The sequence below is a fragment of the Sceloporus undulatus genome, chromosome 2, assembly GCF_019175285.1.
Source record: "Sceloporus undulatus isolate JIND9_A2432 ecotype Alabama chromosome 2, SceUnd_v1.1, whole genome shotgun sequence".
Taxonomy (NCBI): Eukaryota; Metazoa; Chordata; class Lepidosauria; order Squamata; family Phrynosomatidae; genus Sceloporus; species Sceloporus undulatus.
Window position 1 is genome coordinate 106,648,338 of NC_056523.1, and position 25,347 is coordinate 106,673,684.

At 38.4% G+C, this 25,347-nt stretch overlaps 1 protein-coding gene across 8 annotated transcripts in view; it reads left to right on the plus strand.

Moving 5' to 3' along the window:
- TCERG1 (transcription elongation regulator 1) overlaps positions 1–19,984 on the plus strand; it is a 56,949-nt gene extending 36,965 nt beyond the window's left edge. For 7 of the 8 annotated variants that reach the window (XM_042448391.1, XM_042448393.1, XM_042448394.1 and 4 more), the window contains 7 exons: positions 1,431–1,581; positions 6,844–7,008; positions 13,853–14,035; positions 15,920–16,099; positions 17,041–17,124; positions 17,509–17,609; positions 18,794–19,984. In XM_042448391.1, coding sequence (XP_042304325.1) covers positions 1,431–1,581; positions 6,844–7,008; positions 13,853–14,035; positions 15,920–16,099; positions 17,041–17,124; positions 17,509–17,609; positions 18,794–18,995 — 1,066 coding nt within the window. In that variant the 3' untranslated portion in view covers positions 18,996–19,984. The remainder of the gene's footprint in view (positions 1–1,430; positions 1,582–6,843; positions 7,009–13,852; positions 14,036–15,919; positions 16,100–17,040; positions 17,125–17,508; positions 17,610–18,793) is intronic. The other variant, XM_042448399.1, reaches the window with a different exon arrangement.
- The last annotated feature ends 5,363 nt before the right edge of the window (positions 19,985–25,347 follow it).

A 25,347-nucleotide genomic window follows, 5' to 3' on the forward strand; every position in this document is an offset into this window, starting at 1 on the left:
TCCACAAAAATTAGTGAAACATAATTAAAGATGAGACTTTTTTCGGGTGTTGTGATACTTTGCTTGAATTAACTTGAAGCTGCAAACAGCTGTCCAAAAATATTGCAAATCTTAAATTAGTTATATTAATAGAGTAAGCCCTACTAAACTAATGTTACTTCTAAACAGTCATGAGATTGCCTTGTGGGCTGCACTGTAGTTTCCTCATTGATTAGAGTGAATTCATATCTGGATTTGTTTCTTTGCTAGGTAGTTATTTTGCTGATTTAGCCTCAGCTATTTCTTTTTTCACACACCCATACCCACAGAATAGAATTCATAGGTTTGGATCCCAGCTTGCTCCTTCCCTTACTAGAATGGAATGAAGTGCAATAGAGGCACCTGCTAGAGGAAGACACAGTTGATGACTGCCTTCCCTCCATTACTTTCCCTCTATCTTCCTCAAGTAGGGAAATCTTAGCAGCAGGGTTCAACCCATGGGCAGTCTGGCTACAGTCCGCTGTTTCTCTCATTTACATATGCTTTGCTTTTAGTTAACAGTGAGTGAGGAAGGCAGTATTGAAAGGGTCTGCATTATCATCATCTTTTAATTTATGTTTTTTAACCCAAAGTAAGCATAACATTTTGGATGTTGGCACTCCTTGAAATCATTTTTATGTTTTGTTTGCTCAAGAATTTGTGTCCAGCTTTGGTTCTGCAGTTCACTTTTCTTTAGTATAGGTTTACGTACACTTCCAAGCCATTGAATAAGCTACCAAATTTTTCTCTTGTTTTAATTTACCCTACAGCAACAGTAGGCGGGATTTCCCAGGTCTAATTATTTCCATGCTGTGATGAAAACATTCGTAGGATTATAATGTCTCACGTAATCTTGGGGCCAGATTAGCATCAGATCTTGGAAAATGCACAGTAGTGGGTTTTTTTTCGAGGTAAGTGGCAGTATTATATCTACTGCACATCTGAGATTTGGAATCTGGCCCTGGAGGTGAGAGAGTATTTTAAGAATAAAACTGCAGTAAGGAAGAATGGAAAACCCTGCAGCCACGTCTGTCCTTGATCTCATAATGTTACAAACAATCTGGATTTTTCTGTCATGTTAGTTCCACTCTTAGTGGTGTTGGATGGCAAATGAGGAGTTGTTAACTTTACATTGGCTAACCATAAATTATTAAGGCAGGCTAGTTATAGAACTGGTATATTACAAGGTTTTTGCAGTTTTGAAAAGACTGCATTTAACATGTAATTTTTAAAATAAAAAACAAGGCAGCCCTTTTAAAAGGTAAAATAGAGACTTTGCTTCATGGACCTGTATCTGAGATAAGGATACTCGTCTATTGGTATTTAATTCACTTATACACACTTGTGCTTTTAAATGCATGTTCCAGCTAAGAAAGCACTGCCAAATCAGTACACTTGCCATTTTATTACAGAACTACTTTTAGTGAATTTGCAGCCAAGCATGCTAAAGACTCGCGTTTCAAAGCAATTGAAAAAATGAAAGATCGAGAGGCCTTGTTTAATGAGTTTATCACAGCAGCAAGGAAGAAAGAAAAGGAAGACTCGAAGACCAGAGGAGAGAAGGTAAGACTTTTCTATTAGGTTTGTGAAAGAAGTGTAAATGTTTGAGAGGGCCTGTGCTAGCCTTCCAAGTGGCCACCCAACCCTCAAAAATTTTGAAGCATTTTCATATCTTTATAATTCTTCAGGGTGTTTTTAATCTCCAGAATTATTTCCCCTAAGATGTGTGGATACTATTCTCAGGATGGCAGGGTCTGTCAGTCTACTTCCACTGGAACATACCCAATATCTAGCTTTTAAAATCCTAGTGTTGGGGCAGGAGCCTTGTCTGACTCCAGACAGACAGTTATGTACCCATTCTGTCAGTGGTGCAAGATTTGGGAAGTTTGTGGACAAATTTCAAATAGTTGTTTTACCTCTTAAGTGCTAACACTTCAGTAATGTTTTCATCTTCCAGTAAATGTAATTTAGTATGACTACTTATCAGAATTAAAGGTCACCTATAAAAGATTAATGAATTCCAAATGTCATTTGTCTGCACTGTCAGTACGAGAGACAAAGCACATATCTCTGGGGAAGGTGAATGCTAACAAAGTGTCTTCAGTGGTGTTAGGATCAAATGTTGTTTGCATCAGCTTTCTTTAGCATTCTAGTATGCTGAATATGTGATTGGGAGGAATGGTATAGCTCTGAAATCTAATCGTTTCTGTTGTTTGTGTTTCTTTATATTCCATGTAATTGAAGCATGTAAGTCCTGTCATATAGGAAGGAATATGGGTAGAAGCATGTAGTATTTCATGCAAATGAGTTCAGCCATAAGGAATAGAAATACATTCACAATTGGAATGCAAATCTCCTATTTACATTTTAAAAAATATTGTACAACTTCATGGTAGATGTACGTGATGTTTCCCGGCTCATCTGTTTATTTCTTTATTAGTAATAGTAGTATGTACATAATGTACATATATATTTACATCACTTTGGAACATTCCAAAATTACTTAAGACACAATAATATCTTATTGTGAGCTTTCCGATAATATTTTAGAATAGATCGGTACTGCTATTCCCATATTGCAATTCAAGAACTAAGAGTAGGAGAGTGAATGAATTCATAACAGAAGTGAGATTCAAACCGGGGACTTTCCAGTGCATCACTGAGCTTTTTTAGGGTGCAGTCCTTCAGCCAGTTACCTGGGAATAAGCCCCAATCAACTCAGTGGTACCTTTCTTTTCAGTAAGCACATGTATGATTATGCTCTTAAATTCTGTGCTACACTAGAATGATCAGCTTTCTAGAGGTGAATACATGTAATTTGAAACTTCAACATAAACCTGCACTCTGTTTGTTTTAATCTAGTCATAGTTTAAACTTTATTGCTACTGCATTGCTATTATCAATATGATAATACATAAGTAAATTTGTTAATATTGCATGAGCTACATCGAGCAAGATTTTGTGTTAAATATTGTATTTATCTTTGCATTTGAAACTAATTATTTCTTTTCTCCCAAAGCCTCTTGTAACCATTTTATGTATTCTGTTTTGTAACAAGTGGATAGATTTTACAGTTTTGTGCTGTGCGGCCTGTCAATCAGTTCAGTCTGACAGCTGTCAATCACTGACACGCAAAGTATTATGGGATTCCCTAGTGAGGAAAGAATTGGTATCTCTGTGTGGTGACTTTAGCCTCCCGCAGTTCCGGTACTTTACATTTTTTTCAGTTTCTTTCCTTGTGAAGTGATGAGAGTTATACCCAGAATGTGTAAACTGCAAAAAAGGAGAAAAATCCTCCTAAATACGCACACAGTATTTCAGCCATATTTGCTTTTGTTATGTTTCCATTAAAAAGCTAGAAGTTTACAGAAAAGTTTCTGAAACATTAAGTGAAGCTTTCTCAACCAGTTTTTAAGAAAAGAAGTTAACTGTAAAAATTGTGTGAGCTTTCCACAGAGCTTTAAAGTAAGGGTTTGAATTGTCATACTTGGATTAATTCTTTATGGTTATCCTCTGGTCCTGTAGTCCACTTTTTAGTAGCATAAAGAGAGAAGATAATCAAGAACCTTTAGGATAAGAACATATTTTTATGCTGAAGGAAGAGATCAAATATATATCCTTTAAAGTTATTTTTTGTGTTTTTCTTTGACTTTAACAATTTTCAGTTCCTCTCTCTGTCACTAGTAGCAAACATTTAAGTGGAGTTATCCTGGCTATATTTTAAAAAATAAATTAGTCCCAAACTGAAAGCCTTTATTACAGATCATTGGGCAATAAATTAAATTTATTCAAGACAGTCAGGGACACCTGTCTTCTATTTCAGTGGTACTGCTGCAATCTACAGGTTATTGACTATGTCCTTGGTTTTAAACTTCATTTTCTGCTTTGCTTTTTGTAAAGGGTATGCAGGGTTTTATTTTTTTAACTAAAAGTGGAGTTTTCATCACTTGTATGAAACTAAAATCCTGCATGTTCTCTAAAACCTTTGTCTCTTAGACAAGATAGTAGTAGCAACGCCTTTTGTCAAAATACTGGCTGTTCTCTTGGCACAAGAAGTAGCACTAGGTGGTGGGCTCATGCTGGCTTTCAGGTTAGAATCAGGATGAGAGCTGCTGGTTTCTATAGCGACAAGGATGCATGCTGTGTAGATGTGAACACAATTCTTGCTGGAGAGACTCCATAGCTATGTTTTCAGTCTTTCCAGATGAATTCCATCTCTATTTTGACTTAGAGATTGACAAATAAGCTTAATAGACAGTTTTTAAAAACTATAGAAAGTAGTATTAATCCATGTAGTGTCTGTTCATTTGCCCTTACTTTAGAGATTTCTACCCAAAAAAATCTGTGTTTTCCATTTCTTGAATGTAAGGATCTTACATCTGGTTTAGAATGCTTTATATTTTAGTACTTGGATGTTTATTATGTTTAAATTCACATTTCAGAGAACAAATACTGAGTTGGATCCAGAAATAGATGGACAGACCACTGCTCCTACAACAGGACTTTACCTGGTTCTTTCTTCCCACTGTAATTCCTTATGCGAAAGCTGATTCTCAAGATTGAGGGAGTGTCTAACATATGGTGGGACCTGGGCAAGACAGGAAATCAGGAGAATTCAGTGAAGCAGCCTTCTGCAAATGGAAGTGCAAAGCATCTCTGGATCCAAGCTAGTATTTTAATACTTAGATGTTGTGCATGATCTTAAACACTATTGTGGTAGCTCATAGCAGTAAAATTGGCAGAGGGTTAATAAATTTCCTATTCACAACACTGCCTTTATTTACCTGTGGATTTTGGAAACATAATTGATATTCTCAAATGTTTAGATACTGTACCAAGAACCAACTGCCAATATTGGAGAAAATGTACAGGCAATTAACACTGTTCTTTGCCTTATCCTGTACGTGACAATTACTGTTGGTTTTTGAAGAGCATCAGAACACAAGTTTTAATCAGCAGATGAGGCACACATTATGCATCAACCTGCAATATAAGCATAGTTGAGTCAATCAGGTTTGACTTCTTTAATACATTAAGATATAGCATTTCCAGTGAAATTCTGTACATGTATACTCCAGATTAATGTGGAAGGGTATTAAAAAGATATGATCTGGTCAGGCTTACAACTGAATGACATAGTCAGAGTAACCATAGTTTATCAAGTATTAATAGAAGTTGGGAAATTTTGAGATGACTGTATATAGCTCCATAGATAAACTTGGCTATTTTGCCCAACAAAATACTGTACTCACAGAAAGGTCTTTTCCCATGAAGTAGAGGTTTTGTTATATGTGAGCACAGTTTCACACAATAAACTAAACTGAAATGTTTTATAAGACAGTTTGCCCTTTTGGGTGAACATACACAGCAGAAATAGATATTTATTTTCTCTGTTGGTAATAACAGAAAATAACAGTGTTTTCTCCCTTTTATATAGATAAAGGTGAAATTTCAGATGGTTTAGCAAATTCACATATAATTCCACATGCACAATTGAATATTTATTACACACTACATAATCACAGTTTCACATTATAAGCTGTTCGTGGGAACCAGTTTCTTTTCTGCTTGCACCAACTTCAACTATATCTGTTTTTTCAACAAGGGAAGGGTTTATAGCTGTGAAGAGTATATCTGTTGCAGACACATGGGGAGGCATTCACACAAACAAAACTTATTTATTATATCTACTTTATAGCAGTTAATATTCTTAATGAAATAAAGTTTATTATAATTCATGTTCTGTTCTTGTATTTTTAAAAAGATGATGAAAAAAACATATTTAACAAATGCATTAGCAGCCTGACAAACCTTGAGCGATGGGCAGTACTCTTAATTATGTTTTATATAGTACTTGCTTTTAAATTTAACTTAAATAAAACAAGTTTTTTAGTATTCTATGTGAAGTTTAATTGTGATATTTATAATGATTTTTAAAATCAGTGTCTACCACTAGCTGTTAGCGTAGTGTTTCTAGAACATTAGCTCCTCCATTTTAATGCATGTGTGTGTGCAAATCTACAGCACTATATAAATAATAATAATGTATATGTATTTTGTTATTTCATTCCTTAATACAGATGTTTTTTGAAATAGTACTTAAAATACAATGAGAAATCTAAGTCCACCAGGTATAGCTCCTGTGTAACAGCAAATTCAGTGGCCTACACAATGTCTGAAGTTAAGTTTACACACATGCAGTAGAACTTTAGGTTACTTGTCCAGGCAGATCCTCAGTATAAATAATGGAGAGACCATGTGGTTTTTCTCTGTACCTCCCTGCCTCCGTTTCCTTAGAGAGGAAGAATTGTACACTCCTGCGTGTTTGTACACATACATACACACTACATCATACACTAAACAAGGCCCATGTTTGTGGAAAGACCCCATGTTTGCAGTCTAGATTTTCTGGTGTAGTTCCTACTGGAGCAATATCAGATGTGTGGGGGATGCACCACTTTGAAATAGCAAGTTGGTGTTGTTGTAATACAAACTCCCCAAGAAAGCCATAAGTATTGAGGCAGATCTCTGACACATGTGTAAGGATTCTCTTTATGCTGTGGCTGATTACTGTAATGACGACAGTATCCTTTAAGGAACTATTCAGCTTACATTTTGAAGCCTCTTTTGTTATTATTTTTAATACATTGACCAAGGTTTAATCCAAAATGGCAGTGACCTAAGCACACACAAATGTAAAGTTTAGCATCCTTATGAAAAGTCTGGAAAGGAAAGTCTGGTTCTGCTTCTTAAGAATAACATTCAAGTATTTGGAAGTGACTCTTCATTTCCCTCTTTTTCTTTTGTCTTCTGTTTAAAATATAGATCAAAATGGACTTCTTTGAACTGTTATCTAATCACCACTTGGATAGTCAGTCTCGCTGGAGCAAAGTGAAGGACAAAGTAGAGACTGATCCTCGCTACAAGGCTGTGGATAGCTCTTCACAAAGGGAGGATCTGTTTAAGCAGTATATTGAAAAAATAGCCAAAGTATGTTTGCTACTGACAAAAGTGCTTCCGTTTTCTTAGTATTTCAGTGCTGGAACAATTGGTGTAAGACTACATCCAGCATAAGTCCTACTGTATCTAAAGGAGAACCATTGAAATTAGTGAAACCTAATTTAATTATGAATAGCAAATCATTTCATTATGTCGACCTCAAATACCATTCACATTAATTTAGACCATAAGAGTTTAAAATACTCACAGTAGCAGCTGAATATGAGTCCATGGACCACAGGATAAGAATCCCTGCCATAGGCAGTTCTCTTTAATAAGGTTGGCATCCTTTTCACTGTTTATAAGATATGGACTTACAATCTTGTAACCTTTGGGATTCACAATTATGGTTGTTTATGACCAAATTTTATTCCCCCCCCCCCCCCAAAAAAAAAAATAATCTCAAGCCAGGCCATGCCCCAACTGAATGATGATTGGAGAGCTCTCCTCTTTCAGGATGTGTTGAGACAAGCAGCTGTGGCAGGACTCCAAGGGGTCTCCCCAGCTGCATATCTTTGTGCACCCCATGACAAAGAGAACACTGCAGTCATTTTCCAGCACCCTAGTCTACAGATCTCTTTGGTTGATACACTGCCTGGAGAGGTATGTTTTTTGGAGGGCAACGTCAGCAAAAGTAACTACAGGAACAGAGCTGTGTCATCATAGGTATGTCTGCTGATGCACTGTTCTCAGCCAACATTTTATTAGTGATACACATTTCCTATATCAGGGATTCTTAAGCTATGGTCCAAGTTATGGTTCAGGCATCCATGAACCAGGACAAGAAAAAATTATTTTTTTGGACTTCTCTTTGCTTTGGCAATTATTTCAAATGCATTTTTAATTGGGGGGAGGGGGTTTGCATAGTTTGATCATTCATGGGGGGGTGCCTGTTACCCCTCCCCCCCAAAACAGTTAAGAGCCACTGATTTGTTGGTATCCTGCTCCTGCTATTAGAATAATTTTAATAAATGGATAGGCTTTGTATTCTGTAAATGTAAATTGGCACAATATGCTAGAAGTAGTCCCTGTGTATGAATAGGGAAATATTTCTTCCCAACTGTCATGTGGAACAGCCAGCCCTCCTTATGCATGGATTTTTTATCCATGGATTCAAGCATCCACAGCTAGAAAATACTTTTAAAATATTCTGATGCCCATAGGGAAACCTTGGTTTTGCCCTTTTACTATATAAGTAACACCATTTTACTATGCCATTATATTTAATGGAACTGGAACATCCACGGATTTTGGTATCCACGGGGGGTCCTGGAACCAAACCCCAGCCGATACCAAGGGCCCACTGTATTCTCAAGATGTATTTGAAACTAAAGGGGGGGGGGAAATAGAGTAGATAAAATTCTTGTTTAGTCTCAACTGTGCTATGGGATTTTTATGTCTGACTCATTTGTTGACCTGAGTATATGACAAGTTGACCTGAGAAGGCATTGTTATTTTCACCTCATAGTCCATTTTTTTCCTTTTCATCCTCCTTCCTAGTCTCTGTGACTCACACAAATGGGTTATCCTGTGCCTGCAAAGTGCCTCTTTTAGAGTGTTCTATAGTGTTCTAAAGAGTTCTGGCATTAGCCCCACCCAACTTTTGTCAGCCCTATATAAGGGGCTCCTGCCAAAACTCACCAGTTCCTTTGCATACACCACTGCAGCTTACTCATGGTTTGTGTACTCAAATTAAAGACATTTTCTGAGGATTGATTGTTGATGTGAGCTTTGTAGCCATGTTATCCCTCGGGGCATTCTCGGTACCACTGACTGCTTCTAAGAAATAAGTCAAATGTGGCACTAAGAGCCATGACCAAAATGGGAATTTAAAATGCTTTCAGTGTTTGGGTGAGTCCCATATTGTTACCTCATGTGTGCACTGTGCAGCATTGATACCACAGGCCAGACACAACATAAGAGTGTAGCCTCAATGCTTGCCTGTATGAGAAGGCCTTGAAACCACAAGAGCCTATACGTCTTTGAGAGATGAAGTGTGTCCTCAGCATTGATATTGGGTTTCGAAGAAATCAAAGTTGAATATGCAAAAGGCTACCTCAGTCCGGACGGATGTGAGGTCAAGGTCTCCTGTCACAGTGTAGGACTACCACTGCCCCCTCCCGAATTCATCCCTTCTCGCTTGCTGCCTCTTACTCCTGGAACCTTCTTCCCCCACATGCACACCTCATCACTTCTCTACCCAGTTTCAAAACTGAATTAAAGACTATATTGTTTAGAGAAGCATTCCCAGAGGTGAGCCCCTCTCTGACCCAGGAAGCCTCCTTTTAACCATCCATCAAGAAGCCAAGCCCTTCCTCCAGTCTCCATCTGCCTTGGTCCAGGCCTCGGAGGTGGAGAAGATCTGCTGGACCTGATCCTATTCCCCACCACCACTCCCTTCTCCTTTTGTGTCGTGTCTTGTAAGCCTGAGGGCAGGGAACCATCTGACTAAAAAAAAAAAAATTATGTACAGCGCTGTGTAAATTTACAGCGCTTTATAAATAAAGGTTAATAATAATAATGTGAGCTCTTCTAAACAAAAGGTAGCAAATACATTGATTAAGAAGGATATTTAATCCTCTAGGGAGATCTCTTGAGACTGAGGTGCAGACTGGCCTAAATTACAATCAGAAGAAGAAGAAGAAATCAGAAAAACACTGTGTCTCAGCCTTCTTTGCATTTGACTATGGCTGTAGCTGAGCCATATTCAGGCAGTTATTTTTCTATTATTTATTTGTTAGAGTACTTATACCCCACCCTTCAGCCCTAAAGGCTATCAGAGCAGCTTACAATTATTATTTTTAATTAGACAGTTCCCTGCCTTACAATCTAAAAAGACACAACACAAAAATAGAAGGTAATGGTGGTGGGGAAAGGGATCAGGTCCAGCAGTTCTTCTCTCCCTCCGAGGCCTGGACCAAGGCAGATGGACTGGAGGGAGGGCTCTTCTTCTTAATCAAGGCCAGGCCTCAGAGACATTTTTTCTTGAGACCGTGATACCTTCCTTGCTGGCTTATCTGATACAGTGTATTGTGGTGCCGGAGACCATCTCCTTCCAGAACAGAAGGTTGAACAACCATATTTTAGAGAGAGAAATACAGAGTGTCATTAGGGTTATAGCTTCTCATTCTCCAGTTCGAGTCTCGATTCGAGAGAAACCACTTTCAGCAATTCTATCTCTGCATCAACAGCAACATTGGTACTGTTCCAAGCCACTCTTATTCTAATCCAGACACTGAATTGGTTTCTTCCTATCAGCATTACAGGAGCAAAAGACACCGTTGGTCCCATCCACAAACTGTCCATAGCCGCTGATAACATGACCATTATAGTTATTGATTCCTTTTTCAGAATCCTGCTATTCTGAGGTCAGCTCTTCCCCTAGTGACAGCTGTTGTGGGTATTATACTTGCCACTATAGGAACAAAGGTTCTTCAATACAAACCTTGAGACACGAGATGCCATTTGTACAACACACACTCTGCTGTTCTGGCCTCTGTTCAGCAAAGGTGACCCTTCTAAAGGTACTGCATCTCAAGAACAGGCTGTGTCTCGGCCAGGTCAAGCTCAGGATACTGTATCTGGTATGATACAGTACCACTCCCCCTGCTTCAACTGTTGTTGTTGCCGTCCATCTTTCTACAATATTTGGGAGTTACAGGTCTGGATCTGATTCTGATTCTGTGGTCCTGCTGACTAGAAAGTTCCTCTGATTGAGTTGTGCGCCATGGACCCTTCCTCCCCAACTGATGATATCAAAGTATTTGCTGATCAGACGCACCACATGGCCAAGTCTCATGCCATTAAGGTTTAGCAACAACTTATGCCAATTGAAGATCCAGTTTTCCCGCGGTCCATTACATTTGCCAGTTCTTTTAATACTCTTGGATGTAGTTCATCAGGTCCTGGAGACTTATATTTGTTTAGATTAACCAGGTATTCCTATACTATCTACTTATTCTATGCTGAATTTCCCCTATTTTGTCCTCTGCTCCATTATCCTCAGGTTGAGCACCCTTTGCCTTTTCTGAGGACACTGTGGCAAAGAAGGTGTTGAGTAATTCTGCCTTTTCTCTGTCCTCTGTTAGCATTTTGACATCTTCTCCACGCAGTTTTCAGGAGTCAGCTGCATCAGGCCAGAAGTTCAAGTCTGGGCAAATGAAGAAGAAGCCCCCAAGCACCAACTTTGACTTTCTGTCACACAGCACTTTGACAGCCAAGTCTCCCACTTCACACCACTCTTCATTCTGAACAACCCAGAGCCGTTATCCACTGCATCACAAATCCCACTATCATCCAGACCTCTCTCAACCCTGAAAATTTTGCATCTTCTACCCACTATTCCAATGCCTTCTTTTTCATTCCACAATCAGTTACAAAAATTTCTATCAGATGTAGAACTCCATCATTGCTGATTTATAGGTGCTAGACTTTCTGACAAGAGGTTACGCCATTAAATTCAAGTCTTATCGTCCAGTGGGACTCTTCTGATCCATGTCTCCTTCCACTGTTCTACTCCGAGAAGCAGACATCCTTTTACAGAAGGGAGAAACTGAGTCTGTACCACACTCTGAAGTTGGTTGGAGGATTTTCCTAGTACTTTATCATCACCAAGAAGGATGATGGTCTGAGGCTGATTCTGGACTTGAGGGGTGTGAACCTGTACATTCATCCACGATGCTTAAATACTGTATGTTGACTTCATCTTCAATTCTTCTGTTGATTAAATCAGACAATTGCTATGCCACTTCGGACCTAAAAGATGCCCACTTCCATATTTCAGTTTGGCTTTGTCATAGACGTTTCCTGTGCTTCACTGTATGAGGAAAGACATACAAGTTTCAAGTTCTACCGTTCGGCCTCAGCACAGTTCCTCAAGTGTTTACACAGGTGATGGTTGTTGTAGTTGCTTTTCTTTGGCAGCAAGGTATTGTCTATGACCCATACATAGATGGCTGGTTAGCATTGTAACTGCTCTGAGAGCTGGTAGACTTTGTGCCTTGCAGGTGGATTACCTGTATCTCCGGTTTCATCCAGAGAGGGTTTTGTGTTGAGACCTGACATCATCTTGTCAAAGGTGATGTCATCATTCCACCTTAACCAGGCCATTGTGTTACCTTCCTTGTTTCAGAAACCCCCAATTTAGACTGCAAGAGGTGTTGGCACTGTCTCGGTATACAGAGGGCATTGACCTTCTATTTGAACAGGACTGCAGCCTCCATACCACTCCCAGACTGTTCGTTTGCTACTTGGCCTTGACGAAGGGACTACCTGTTCCCTTGCGATGTTTTTCAATGTGGGTGGCATCGACTATACAGCTGTCTTAAAAACTGGCTTGAAAGGACCTTCTGACTCTGGTTTGAGCCAATTCCACCAGGCGATTGCCGCCTCCTGCGCTTTCCTAGCTGGTGTTTTGATCGAGGACATCTGTCATGCAGCTACTTAGTCCCAAACTATGACTTTTATTTCAGATTACAGAATGGACTCAAGGTCTCGTGCTGATACCATGTTTGAGAAAGCTGTACTTCGTTCATTCCTTAACTGATTGCACTGATTGCATGTTATCTCTGTACTGTATTGCTGAATACCTTTGAATTCAGCCTTATTTCATTACTGTTGAATGCTATTTCTGTACTGTATTGCTTAATGTCTTCAAATACAGCGCGCCTGTGCTATACGTAGCTTTAATCTTACGCAGAAGGTTAAGCCGCCGGGGGATAAATGGTGCGTGCACCGAATGCAGAAGCGCTCCCCCATTGCAACCAATGGGAGTTGAGCTTATGTGTTTTTCCCCTGCGTATGGAGAGGGCCCACTTTACAACCTTATTTCAATACTGTGTTCTACTGTTTCAGAGATTCTCCCTTCTTTTGAAACTGTGTTAACTCTGTGATTCTTCTTGTATGACATATTGGAGCAGGTGGGTTGCTGTGCTTATGGTTGTTGACTGTACACATGTTCTTCAATAAAGGTTTATTGTTTGTACTGTCATTTCTGCCTCCTATGTCTTGTGGCTTGCTAGTGTCCCATTTATGTAAGTCACAGAGACCACAAAGGTGAAGGACAGGTTGCATAGTTCTTCAAGTGGTCATCTGTGAACTCACACAATCCTGTCTGTCTTCCCTTTGTCCTGTCTTGCTGATTCACAAGGATGACTGCAGTGGCAACCTATGGAACTGGTGGATTGTGGCAGGAGCCTCTTATATAGGGCTGGCAGAGGTGGGCAGGGTTACCACCAAAACTCTTTAGAGAGCCCAGGAGACCACCAAAACTCTTGAGAATGATATAGAATGTTCCAAAAAAAAAAAAGGTCACCTTGCAGGATAACCCATTTGCGTGAGTTCTAGAAATCTAAATCCAATGACCACATTTAAAACTAATCAAGCTGTTTGTTGAATACCAGCCATTGTTTGTCTTCTGCTCATAATAAAAAGAATCTCCAATTATTCATTCCTCTTTCACCTCTTTAAATCTGCAGAAGAGTGTATTGAGGTCAGGTGTATTCAACTTCCACTTCAAATTTACCACTTCTTCTTGTGGTACAATTTGGAACCAAAGATGATTTAATTTGCATTTTCAAAGGGTTGTGTATAACTTTTGCAAGGCACTATAATTTATGTGACCCATTTGAATCGTTATTCTTTAAAAGGTTTTTTAAAAAATGAAACTTAGGTTGGAACTTTATACTGGTAATCGCAAAAATATTTTCCAAAGTTGTTGCATTAAATTGTCATATTCTAAAAGTGTCAATATTAAATGTATCCATCTTATTTCCTAAGTTTACATTGCATTAATATGTGTACTTATCAAAATTTGTAATGTTGACTTGAATTTTAGAATGTGGACTCTGAAAAAGAAAAGGAAATGGAAAGACAGGCTCGAATCGAGGCAAGCTTGCGTGAACGAGAGAGAGAAGTTCAGAAGGCTCGTTCTGAGCAGACGAAAGAAATTGATAGAGAAAGAGAGCAGCACAAGCGAGAAGAGGCCATCCAGAACTTCAAAGCTCTTCTGTCTGATATGGTCAGGATCTCATATGTTATATTTTAAAAGAGAATTACTTTGTGTATGGGGAAGATATAAAAAATCATTCAGCTCAATTGTAATCCATGAAAGATCAAACAAAAAATATTGCTAACAAACAAGCTATTTCTTGGGAAGACAGATGACAGCTAATGTAGCTATTAATTTAATAGTCTTATCTAATCTGATGCTCCTCCCCTGAATTTGACTAAAATTCCTATCCATTTCTGCTGGCTTGTTTACTGATAAGAATGGTAATCCAACACATTTTAAAGGCTTAAGGTTGTGGGATGCTGTTTTATAAGTCCTGCTCCTCAGGCTGCATTCAGTCTCTTGGGGCGTTTTTGTGACCCTCAAGGCGCCCCAGGGTCAGATTCATTTAAGGCCTTTCTTTAGAGAAGAGATGCGCCAGTGGGCCTAATGCACCCCCTAGCCTTGCACAGTTGCCCAGCCTTTCTTAGAAGATACGTTTCTATTTGGCAAATCTTGCAGCCAATTCTCACATACATGCGTTATAGACTGCCCTGAAAACTGAGCCTGGAAGTGCCCAGAAATCTGCTTCAGGTTTTCAGTTCTTTTCTTCTCAGCCAAATTTCAGCCTTAAAAAACAAAACAAAACAAAAAAACCCTGAGGGTGGTGATATTGACATAGGACCCATTGATTCTGTTCTCTGCTCCTGGACATAAAAGGAGAAATGTAGAATTTTTTTCTACAGAATTATTTTACATGAATGATGCAACCAATTCACATTTCAATAAAACTGGTGACTTCATCATTCAGATCACATTCCCTGGTCCCATCTTCTCTTAATATTGTACCGATAAGAGCTTATGTAGTAGATTCAGGGGTAAAGCTGGAATCAAGAAGCCTCCAGTTAAACTGTTGAGTTCAATCCCCTCCAAGAAAGAAAGAAAGATTCCTTCTCGTGATATCATCTTGGCTTCCAGAGAGGTTTCAGGCTTAATCTGTTCTTGAACCCATTTGTTTGTCTTCTCGGCCATCCACAGCATCCTTAGCATTATTGTCCAGTACCACGTATCCGATGAATTGATTTTCCTCCTATCCACTTTCCTCACTGTTCAGCACTCACAATTGTATGTGGCAATAGGGAAAACTATGGCTTGTATAATTCTAACTTTCATGCTCAGTTGTATATCTTTATATTTTAGGATCTTTTCTAATTCTTTCATAGCTGCCCTCCCCATTCCTATTATTATTTCTTGTCTGTAGTCCCCATTCTGATCAATATTTGACCCAAGGTATGGGAACTCTTTTACTGCTTCAATTTCCTCATTGTCTAGGTTGTATCTATGTAAATGTTTTGTGGTCATTTTTTGTTTGTTTGTTTTATGTTGAGCAGTAAGCCTGCCTTTGCACTTTCCTCTTTGATCTTTCTTAGTTGTTCCAGATCTGTGATATTTTCTTCTAGTAGTATGGTGTTAATTGCATATCTAAGATTATTGTTATTCCTTCCTCCTGTCTTCACTCGTCCCTGTTCTGTGTCCAAGCCTGCTCTTTGTATATGTTCTGCATACAAGTTGAACAGATAGGTAAAAGGATGCAGCCTAGTCTGACCTTTTTGCCAATGGGGAACCATTCAGTTTCTCCTTATTCTTTTCTAACAGTAACCTCTATTCCTAAGTATAGATTTCTCATCAGGACTATCAGATGTGGTGGCACTCCCATGTCTTTAAGGGTATTCCATAGCTGTTTATGATTATGTTTACGCAGTGGGGCAGCGCATAGATGTTCTGCCTCCTTGAACAATGCATTCATGTCTAAGTTCTAGGTAAAATTTGTAGTGAAAAGTAAACTGAAACTGAACTGTGCAGAATAACAAAATAAATTATTCTGTATAGTAATCTAAAGTTTTGCCTCTTTAGGTGCGATCTTCAGATGTGTCGTGGTCTGATACCAGAAGGACACTTCGAAAAGATCATAGATGGGAATCTGGCTCCCTTTTGGAAAGAGAAGAGAAGGAAAAACTATTTAATGAACATATAGAGGCTCTTACAAAGAAGAAGAAGGAGCATTTTCGGCAACTTCTGGATGAAACATCATCAGTAAGAGAGATGTTTGCCTTTTATTTTTATATACGTGTGCGCGCACGCACACACATACACAAAACCATGCTTTAATTTCATAGTTGTGTCTTTCTTTAGCTATTTCTCAATGTGCATCTATACCATCTTAGTAAAGTTATTGTATATTTATTTTCTGTTTTTTACTGCCTTATTAAATTTGGAACAAGATACCAGTAAGTCTATCCCAAGACCCACTAGATTGGGTCTATACTTCTAGAGCTGAGCATTCAAGGAGTGGTAATAGGGAATGAATATTTGTAAATGATTTCCTGTTATCTTTTGGCAAATTAAAGCAAGAGGATCTCAAAGGGACATGAAAATGTGTACTAGTGGGGACAGAAATAGTTTTGGTCCTGTGTCAATAGTTTTTGGCAGCTTATTAACAGGCTTAGTGGTATGTATTGAAACATACCAAAGGTGTCCAAAGGTTTTCACCATCACATATCACTGAGCTGATAAGTGAAGCAGAATGCAGCAAGAATTTTTCTGTTTCTTTGTAGACTCGTAAGCTTGTATATAGCCTTCCTAATTTCTCCTCACCTAACAATGAACAAAATGAAGATGGGACATAATTGTTTTTTCCTATCATGATGAAGGAATAAAAGAGAATTGGCTTACTGAGTTATGGGATAGTAATATAAAATGTGTATGTGAATCCTGCAGGTTTCTTAAATACTTCTTTTTACTCTTGAGTCACTGTGGAGGAGATCGTGTTGACCATATTCAAAAAGCATGATGCAAAAGTAAAACTGTTCTTTTTTGGCTTTGCATCATTCTTTTTGAAATCACCTGGTTTTAGCTCTGGACCCATCCCTTGTATTTTATTCATTAGATTCTGCAGATGCTTCAGGCTGTCATTCTTTGTTAACATGAAATAAATAACAACCAATACTATTTCTTTTATCTTCGTGTTTTAAAAGATTACTTTAACATCAACATGGAAAGAAGTTAAGAAAATAATTAAAGAAGATCCCAGATGCATTAAATTCTCTTCTAGTGACAGGGTAAGATACCATGTACAGTGTGTCCGTGTCATATGCAGCTTTCAGCATATGCTGAAAGCTGCTCAGGGAGGAAGGGGCGGCGCATCCCATAGGGACAAATGGGGCGTGCGTGCAGCACCGCACCACCCCATGCACAAGCCCCATTCATATAAATGGGGCTCGAGCATACATATTATTTATTTTACACGGGGGAGTCTGGAACGGATCCCCCATGTAAACAAAGGGTGATTTGTACTGTTTTTGTATTAAACTTGCCATAACTTCCCATCCCTACCTCAGCCCCAGCAGTGATCTTTTGTTGAATGAGAATGTGTAACATAGAAGAAAAATGAGATCAGTGTTGTAATGATGAAAAAATTTCCAAATGTTCTTCTTTTCCTACAGAAAAAGCAAAGGGAATTTGAAGAGTACATCAGAGACAAATACATTACCGCCAAAGCAGATTTCAGAACACTTTTGAAAGAGACCAAATTTATCACATACAGGTATGTATTCATATGTAACACAGGGATGGATGTTTTTTCTTCCAAATTTTACTTTCTGATCCTTTTTCCTTGTCCAATATCTGATTAGCTTTCTTTTGTTAGTTTATCAGTTTTTAAGGAAATTTTAGGATTGCTATGAAAATTCCCATGAATTTTCTCACACCATCTCAGTTTCTCATATCATTGCACAAATCCTGATACAATGTGGTATTTCACTATGAAAAGTCTAGCTGTTACACAAGAGTTATGGAGCAGCACAATCCCCCTCCAGTTCATAGCTATTTGGATCATTTGCCAAAACATGGATTGTTTTGCTTACCGGTAGTCCTAAAAATCTACATAGAGAATTTGATCCTAGTAGACTTCCTTATTTTAATAGGTTGCTTTTTCTTTGCAGTTCATATATTTGCAAATTGTATGTGTTTTTTGACTGCATGTGTGTATATCACACTGCCTTGCCAACATATTTCCTGCAGATTAAAATATCGAAACCAAAAGATATAGAAGACAATATAACAGCAGATTTTTCTCAGGCTAGTGGTGTCTCTTCCAGAGCTGATGGGATGAATTCTTCAGTCTGTATGTCTCTTCTTTCTGTCTCTTGTATTGAATTCTGATTATTGTTGCCATTGAAATCGATTGCTGTCTCAAATTAATGTAATGATCAGATTAATGCTGTGATTTGACTAGACTGCTACTGGAATATTGGGACTGTTTTCTAGAGAGGTTCTTCAGCATTAACCAATCAGTTTGAAATTGTTATTTTCCTCCTATTATATTATATTTGGGTAGTTCAACTCAAGTACTGATTTTAAAAGGTTCTGGCATCCCTTGAGATTATTTATTTATTATTTATTTATGTTTTTTATACCCCGCCCTTCAGCCCTAATGGCTATCAGAGCGGCTTACATGGAAGTCTTTTGTTTACCTGCAGTTAAAGTACAAGCAATACCAATGCAAGATTTTTGGCACTGACACATCCCTGCCGTTTTGCCCAACTCCTGATCTGAAGGAGTAATCTTGCAGATGAGAGGACAGGCCAGTCTCTCTCTTCTTTTGAGCATTTGCCCTAGCTGATTGCTTTGTCAAGAAAGATTTTGTTAGGGGAGTGGACTTGTTACTGCAGTGCCAGCTCACTTGTGAAATACTCAGATAGTAATGCTAAGCCTTGCACTTAATTGCAGATCCAAAAAGTTGATCCAAGAATCTGACCAACACCTAAAGGATATAGAAAAGATACTACAGAATGACAAGCGTTATCTGGTGCTTGATTGTGTACCAGAGGAGAGACGCAAACTCATCGTGTCCTATGTAGATGACTTAGATCGCAGAGGTCCCCCTCCACCTCCCACAGCTTCAGAGCCTACAAGACGAACAACAAAATAACTACAAAGTACTCTTGAACAAGAATAACTGTTAAGTCAAGAAGATTGCATGAGCCATCTGTCAGGTTTAATCATATACATTACCGTGAACTATTGCAAAACCATCCAAGGAGCAGAGAGAAAAGCAGCATTTGTGAACACAAAGCAGTCTTTGTACAGAGAGAACATTTGCATTGTTGATGCTTTTTCTCTGTTGCATGACTGACAAATATTCTAACCATGCAGCTATTTCCAGTGATTTTTAGATTCTAGACCAATGCAATATCTGTGAACTAGGTGTGGATGTTGGTAGCATTTGGAGGTGTTCTTCTCGGCAGTGTTATGTGTGAAAGCCTTGGGATGATTGATATTTGTGGTTTGAAGTTAAGATCTTAAAATTTACACACAAAACCTCCAGTAACCACAGATATCCTAATGGGAGAGCCAAGGTCAGGCACTCTGATGATTAAACTAAACTGAAGACAGCCATGAGATTAGGCCGCTTTGTGAACCTGAAAATGTAGAGGTCCTAATTATCTATTCATGTGTGGCCTTTCCTGTATAAATCAGGACTAACTCCATTAATGTTAGATCCAGCAAGAGAGGAGAATGAACCTTGCAGTGACCAAACTGAATAAACACCATTTGATTTTGTTCACAGGCCTGCTTTGATTCCCCCCTCTCCCCCTCCTTCCCAATAGGCAGAATCAAGTTGCTTTGCCCAGTAGTCTGGTAATGTTTTTTGCTGTAAATTGGACGTGCACCGGAAAGTTAAAAAAAATCCCCTCTCCCCCTTCAGATAGCACGATTGTAAAAATACACTTTTATTTACCATACAGTGATCTCTACCCCCTTTGGATTTAGAGTATGGATTTCCCTTCTGGATATTTCTTGTAAACTATATTCCTGTTTTGAATGTTAAACTTGTGTTTCTAAAGTTTAATTTTGAAATGTTGGGATTGTTCAGTTTACGTATTTGAGCTACAATAAACCAACCCTTTTTTATATGGATTGTACATGCTTGGTAATGGTTTATTACTTTATATGGGGGTGGTTGGTAAGCCATATTGTATTCAGTGGAATTTACCCTAGGCAAATATTTACAGGATGCAACCTAATAAACCAGAAGAAATATGAAGGTCAAAAATCAAACACAATTAACTGCAGGCTAAGATCATAATGTATTTGTCTTAGTGGGAGATAACTGGTTGCCTTAGCACTTCAGATAATATCTGTTAAAACAACTCTCTATTTAGTTGTGGCTCCAAATATTTAAAAACATTGTATGGAAGGTTGATGTTTTTTATTTTATATTATTTGGTGAATTTTGGCGTTGGGAGGGTGTCCTTGTTGGTTCTACTGTATCTCTCAGTGACTTTAGATACCACTGACCATCCTACCTTTCTTGACTCCCTGGCCCACATGAGTTTTGCAGGCAATGCTTCATGGTGATTCTTGTATTTCCTGGACAGTGTGCTACACAGTTACTGCTCAGTAGTTAATTTTTTTGACCTATAGTTTCCTTATCTTTATCCTATCCTATCTTTTGTCCTATACTGACTAACATTTACTTGAAAAAACATGTCAAAATTACCCAGAGCTAGTATTTTTTATATCATTCACATGTTGATGAAAACCCAGTTCTCTACTTCATCCAAAGGTAAAGTTCTGGATCTGTGTTTGGGATCAGTAATAATCAGTAGGCAGGAATGAAACCACATGATAGTTATTCAAAGACACACTGTTCAGAGCTAACTGAAATAGAGGTATGGAAATTGGATAGCGGAAACATATGATTGTAGGAGGTAATATTTATGTGTTCTGAAGAAGAAACCACAGAAAGTGGGGTGTGGCTCAGATGATGTCTGAATGTGACACAGTGACTGGAAGAATCTCTGTATGCACCGTGCACACCAGGGCTTGGTTTGGGACAGATAGTTATACCTGAGGTCCTTGCCTTGAGGGGTGCTAGATGCTTTCTTGCAATGGTCTGATAGTCTTCTCAGTGAATCAACAATGGGGTTCCAGAACAACAGATGGCTGTAACAAAAGCACCAATTGGATTTAGGACAACCCCAAAATGGATGGATAGGGAAGTTGGCTGGCAACATGGCAGGAGTTGGGAAGTATTGGTTTACCCACCTTTGCCCTTGTCTTCAGTGTGAGAGACTATGTGGAGAGTCTCTGGGGGATGATAGAGCGATCAGCAAACCTATTTAGCTTTTATCTTGGTATTACCTGGGTCCTTCATATGTCTTTGGGTCTACATGTCCTTCCCGTGGGAAAGTCTCCCGGTGTTCCAAAGGTCGTTGTGACCTCTTAAGGACACGTCTGGCTCCAGATATGAAATTATGCAAATATAAGCTGGGCGTATGTTGGTATGCTAACAAGTGGCCTTGGCGATTTGCTTCCAGAAGTGTTTTTATACAACCGTCAACTGGGTCTGTTTCTCTTGCCACATTCAGATATATGACTTGCTTACTTGGATAAGTAAATATGCACCCTCTGAAGCTTCTTTCGAAAAGCACACACAAACTAAGCTGGTACAAAATATTAGCTAAATTTCTTGATATGTTTGTTTCATGAAGAATGTAACTTCATTTACTTTGCTTGCTAAGTATTCATTTCTAGGCTCCATTTAAAGTGCTGTTAATCTCCTTTAAAACCCTAAACAGCTTGTGACTAGGTTCCTTAAAAACCTCTCCCCCTGATCTTGCCTGTCCAGTTAAGTCAGCTGGGAGTGATCAGGATTACATAAGCTTTTTGTATCTTGGCTTCCATCGGAGGAGCAATTGGTACATGTGATGAAAGACCCTTCTTTGTTGCAGCACTCAGGCTGTGCAAATTTCAGAGATCTGCCTGAGCTGCTCTCTAGTGACATTTTGATACTAACTGAAAGCATTTTCAATTCCTGCAAGCCTTTGCCTTAATCAGTATTATATATGTCATGGCTCACTCTGTTATGATTCGTTATACTTGCTGCACTTGTGTGTTTTTGCTTTTGTTTTCATTTGTCTGTTTAAATCTTGCTGTTGCTAGGACTTTTAAGTTGCAAACCATACATCATTCAGTTGTAAGCATGACTGAGCACTTTCTGAAAAATTCTTCTTTTTAAAAAAAAAAAAGGTAGCATAATGAACACGTGCATGGATCACCCTCAATTGTAAAAGTAAATGAGTTCAATATGATTATGTTTTACTGAAGAGTTCATGAGAACCATTTCTAAACTTTTTGCCATGGGTTCTACATATACTTGTAATTCTTCCCCCCCCCCCCCCAACTAGATTGTTTAAACAACTTCCTCATAGTCCAACTGCATTGATCCAAGAACCTAAGGATGTATGGGATGTTCACTTTATGTAAGCTCAAGAACCATGCTAAAGATGCTAAACACTATAATGTCAGTAGCTACCAGCATTCTGGAACAGGATTCTGATCTGAGGTGCACTTAACATCAAGTTGTTAAAGCTGACAACTTAAAACAGTCTACTACAGACTTGGTCTTAAGAAGGGCAAAATGAAGCAGGACAATAAATTAACATTTGGTTCTGTTAAATGTTGTGTTCACTCAATTTATTTCAAGGTGTTGCAGAAACAACTTGCTGTTTAAGCACCTTAAAATGCAAGGATTTCTCAAATGGTATCAAGCACAAATAAAATGAAACTACTAATTGTCATGGGCTACTGGTGGACAAAATGATTATCCATGAAAAAGCAAGCAAATAAGTGTGCACTTATACACTGGAGCCTTTATGAAACACACTAATATGCTAGACCACCAAGCAGTTGCTTAAGATGATGATAGTTTTAGGGGGGAAAAGAAGAAATGTGTGATCCAAGAGCTGCATCTTGGGATAGTTCCTAGAAGGTGCAACTCTTGATATATACAACTGTTACTCACTGTTGTCCTCTCTCTTGTTAACAGTCTTAAGACCAGAGCTGTGTTGGACCAAACCAAAAGCCTTTGTCATCAAGTATTCTCCTGCCAAAATGGCCAGCCAGAGGGCTATGGAAAGCCCAGTGCAATTTGTCCTTGTTCTTTAGCAATTGGCAATAAGAAGGATACTGCCCCCAATAGTGGAGTTACCATATAGTCATCACATGAGTAGTTTGTCTTCAATGAATTGTTCAACAGTCAGCTTCAGTGAATGATCCCAGGTTCTAATATTTGAGAAGAGGGGGGAAATCTCTGCTTTCTCTACACCATGCATATTTTTCACATTTATAATGTTCCACCTACTTTATTTTCCTAATCTAGAAAATCCTGTCATAACCTTTCTTTTGAGGGATGTTCTTCCAGACCCTCCAATGCTAAATTATCAGTTTCTTGTTACAGTGACCAGAACTGTACAAGGTGTTCTACATGTGGGCACACCATAGATTTCTGTAAGTGCACTTTGTGACTGGCAGTTTTATTTTTGATAATCTTTTCTTGTGATATCTAACACAGATTTTTCACAGCTGCCACACTTATTCCAGTATCTACCACAACCCCAGCATTCCTTCCCCAGTCTGTCATTGCCTGTTCATGACCCAGTTCACAAATATGCGAAGAAAGGAAATGTTATTTTACAAAAAAAATTATCTGTCTTTGACCTGACTGTTAGCAGAATCTACTGAAACCATTTCCAAGAAAATGTGTGCCCTGTTCATTCCAGTGCTGCTTATAAAAGTTAAATTATGTAACCTGCATGACATGAATAATAAATAAGCCAGTGTTTTGCTATATGCACTCTTGCACCCGAAACTCAGAAAATAACACTAAATATCATCAAGTGAGCTTTCTCCCTTTAAAAAGTAGGGTTTGTTTTATATACAAGTTGTAGCTCAGTAGCAGAGTTTTTCATGCAGAGGATCCCAGGTTTAAGCCCCAGCTTCTCCAGATGGGTAGAAAAAGTCCAGTCTGAATCCTTTGGCAAATGCCTGCCAGTTAATACTGACAATACTGACTTAGATGGACCAATGATCTGATTTCCTGCGGCAGCTTGTATTCCTCTGTCATATGACATTGGAATAAAAGTAATTCTGCTCTGCACAAATGCCAACAAATAATCAGAGGAAGGAAATGGTCCGTCATTTCAAACTGAAACACATTATTGATGATACGTCTTATATTACTTGGAGGGGGGAATCTACACAGTAGAAATAATGCATTTTGACACCACTTTAAGTGCTGTAGCTCCATCCTATGGAATCCTGAGATCTGTAGTTTTGCATCTTTAGCTGCTACTGCTAAAGAGTGCTGGTGCCTCACAAAACTACAAATCCCAGGATTCTGTAGGATGGAGCCATGACTTTTAAAGTGTCAAACTGCAAATTGTTTCTACAGTGTAGATGTACCCTTAGTCAGAAACTCACTTGCTTTTTAAAAAAATCTTTGTACTAACATGAACATGCAAACTGTAAGAATCTAGATATATAGCTATATCTTACATGGTTCTGAAAAAGTTTCAGTTACATAATCTGAAATCCTTGTACAGTTGATACTTTAATTCCAACTCTTGATGAAACCTAGCCTCATTGCTAGTTATAAATTTCCAATGGACAACAAACGTCCAAAGAAACATAATGTAAGTAGGAAATTCCGTCACATCTGCCTTTCAGTATGGTACTTAAACTAGAAAGTCCACTCCATCATTCATAGTTGGAATCTGGCATACTAAAAAGACTGATCAATTATTCAGGAAACAGGTCCACTTTTGCTTTGAGCACATTTAATACCTATTTTTGGTGTCGTAATAACAAGAACACATGTAATGTGTACTATCATTTGTAAAACAAAACAAACAAATTACACATTTGCTCTGCACTTTTGTGGAATTTAACAAAACCAGCTTGACCTAACCTGTCACCTAAATTATACACAAGCCTGCTTTATATGTATTACAAATAAGCAATGAAGCCCTTCAGCTGTATAGTCAGATCATGCAGTTTCAACTCACTTAATAAAGCAGTACTATACAAATTTCACCAGTGTAAAACGTTTTCCTCTTCCGAAATTTGAACTTAAACCCTCCTCCTGAAAGTGCATAATATTACTTTTTAAATAAGATGGATAATAAAATCTTAAAAACAGAGAAACTCGAAGGATTGCTGCATTTGTACATAGCGTGAATTTTACAGGAATTGACAAGTCTTAGGCACTAATGAACACATGCAAAAGCAAAACTATAGCAGTCAATACAGCAGTGCTATCCATACCCTAAATAAGCAACAAAATTATACTGAGTTTGGATCCAGGATTTTGTATGCTTAGAAATGACTAGCCTAAGTCCCATTCATTTAAATGGGCCTGTCATAGGCATGCCTAAGTCTGGATCCAACCCCATGGTTTTGCTTGCTTTTTGTTTTGTTTGTGTTTTTTTTTAAAAAAA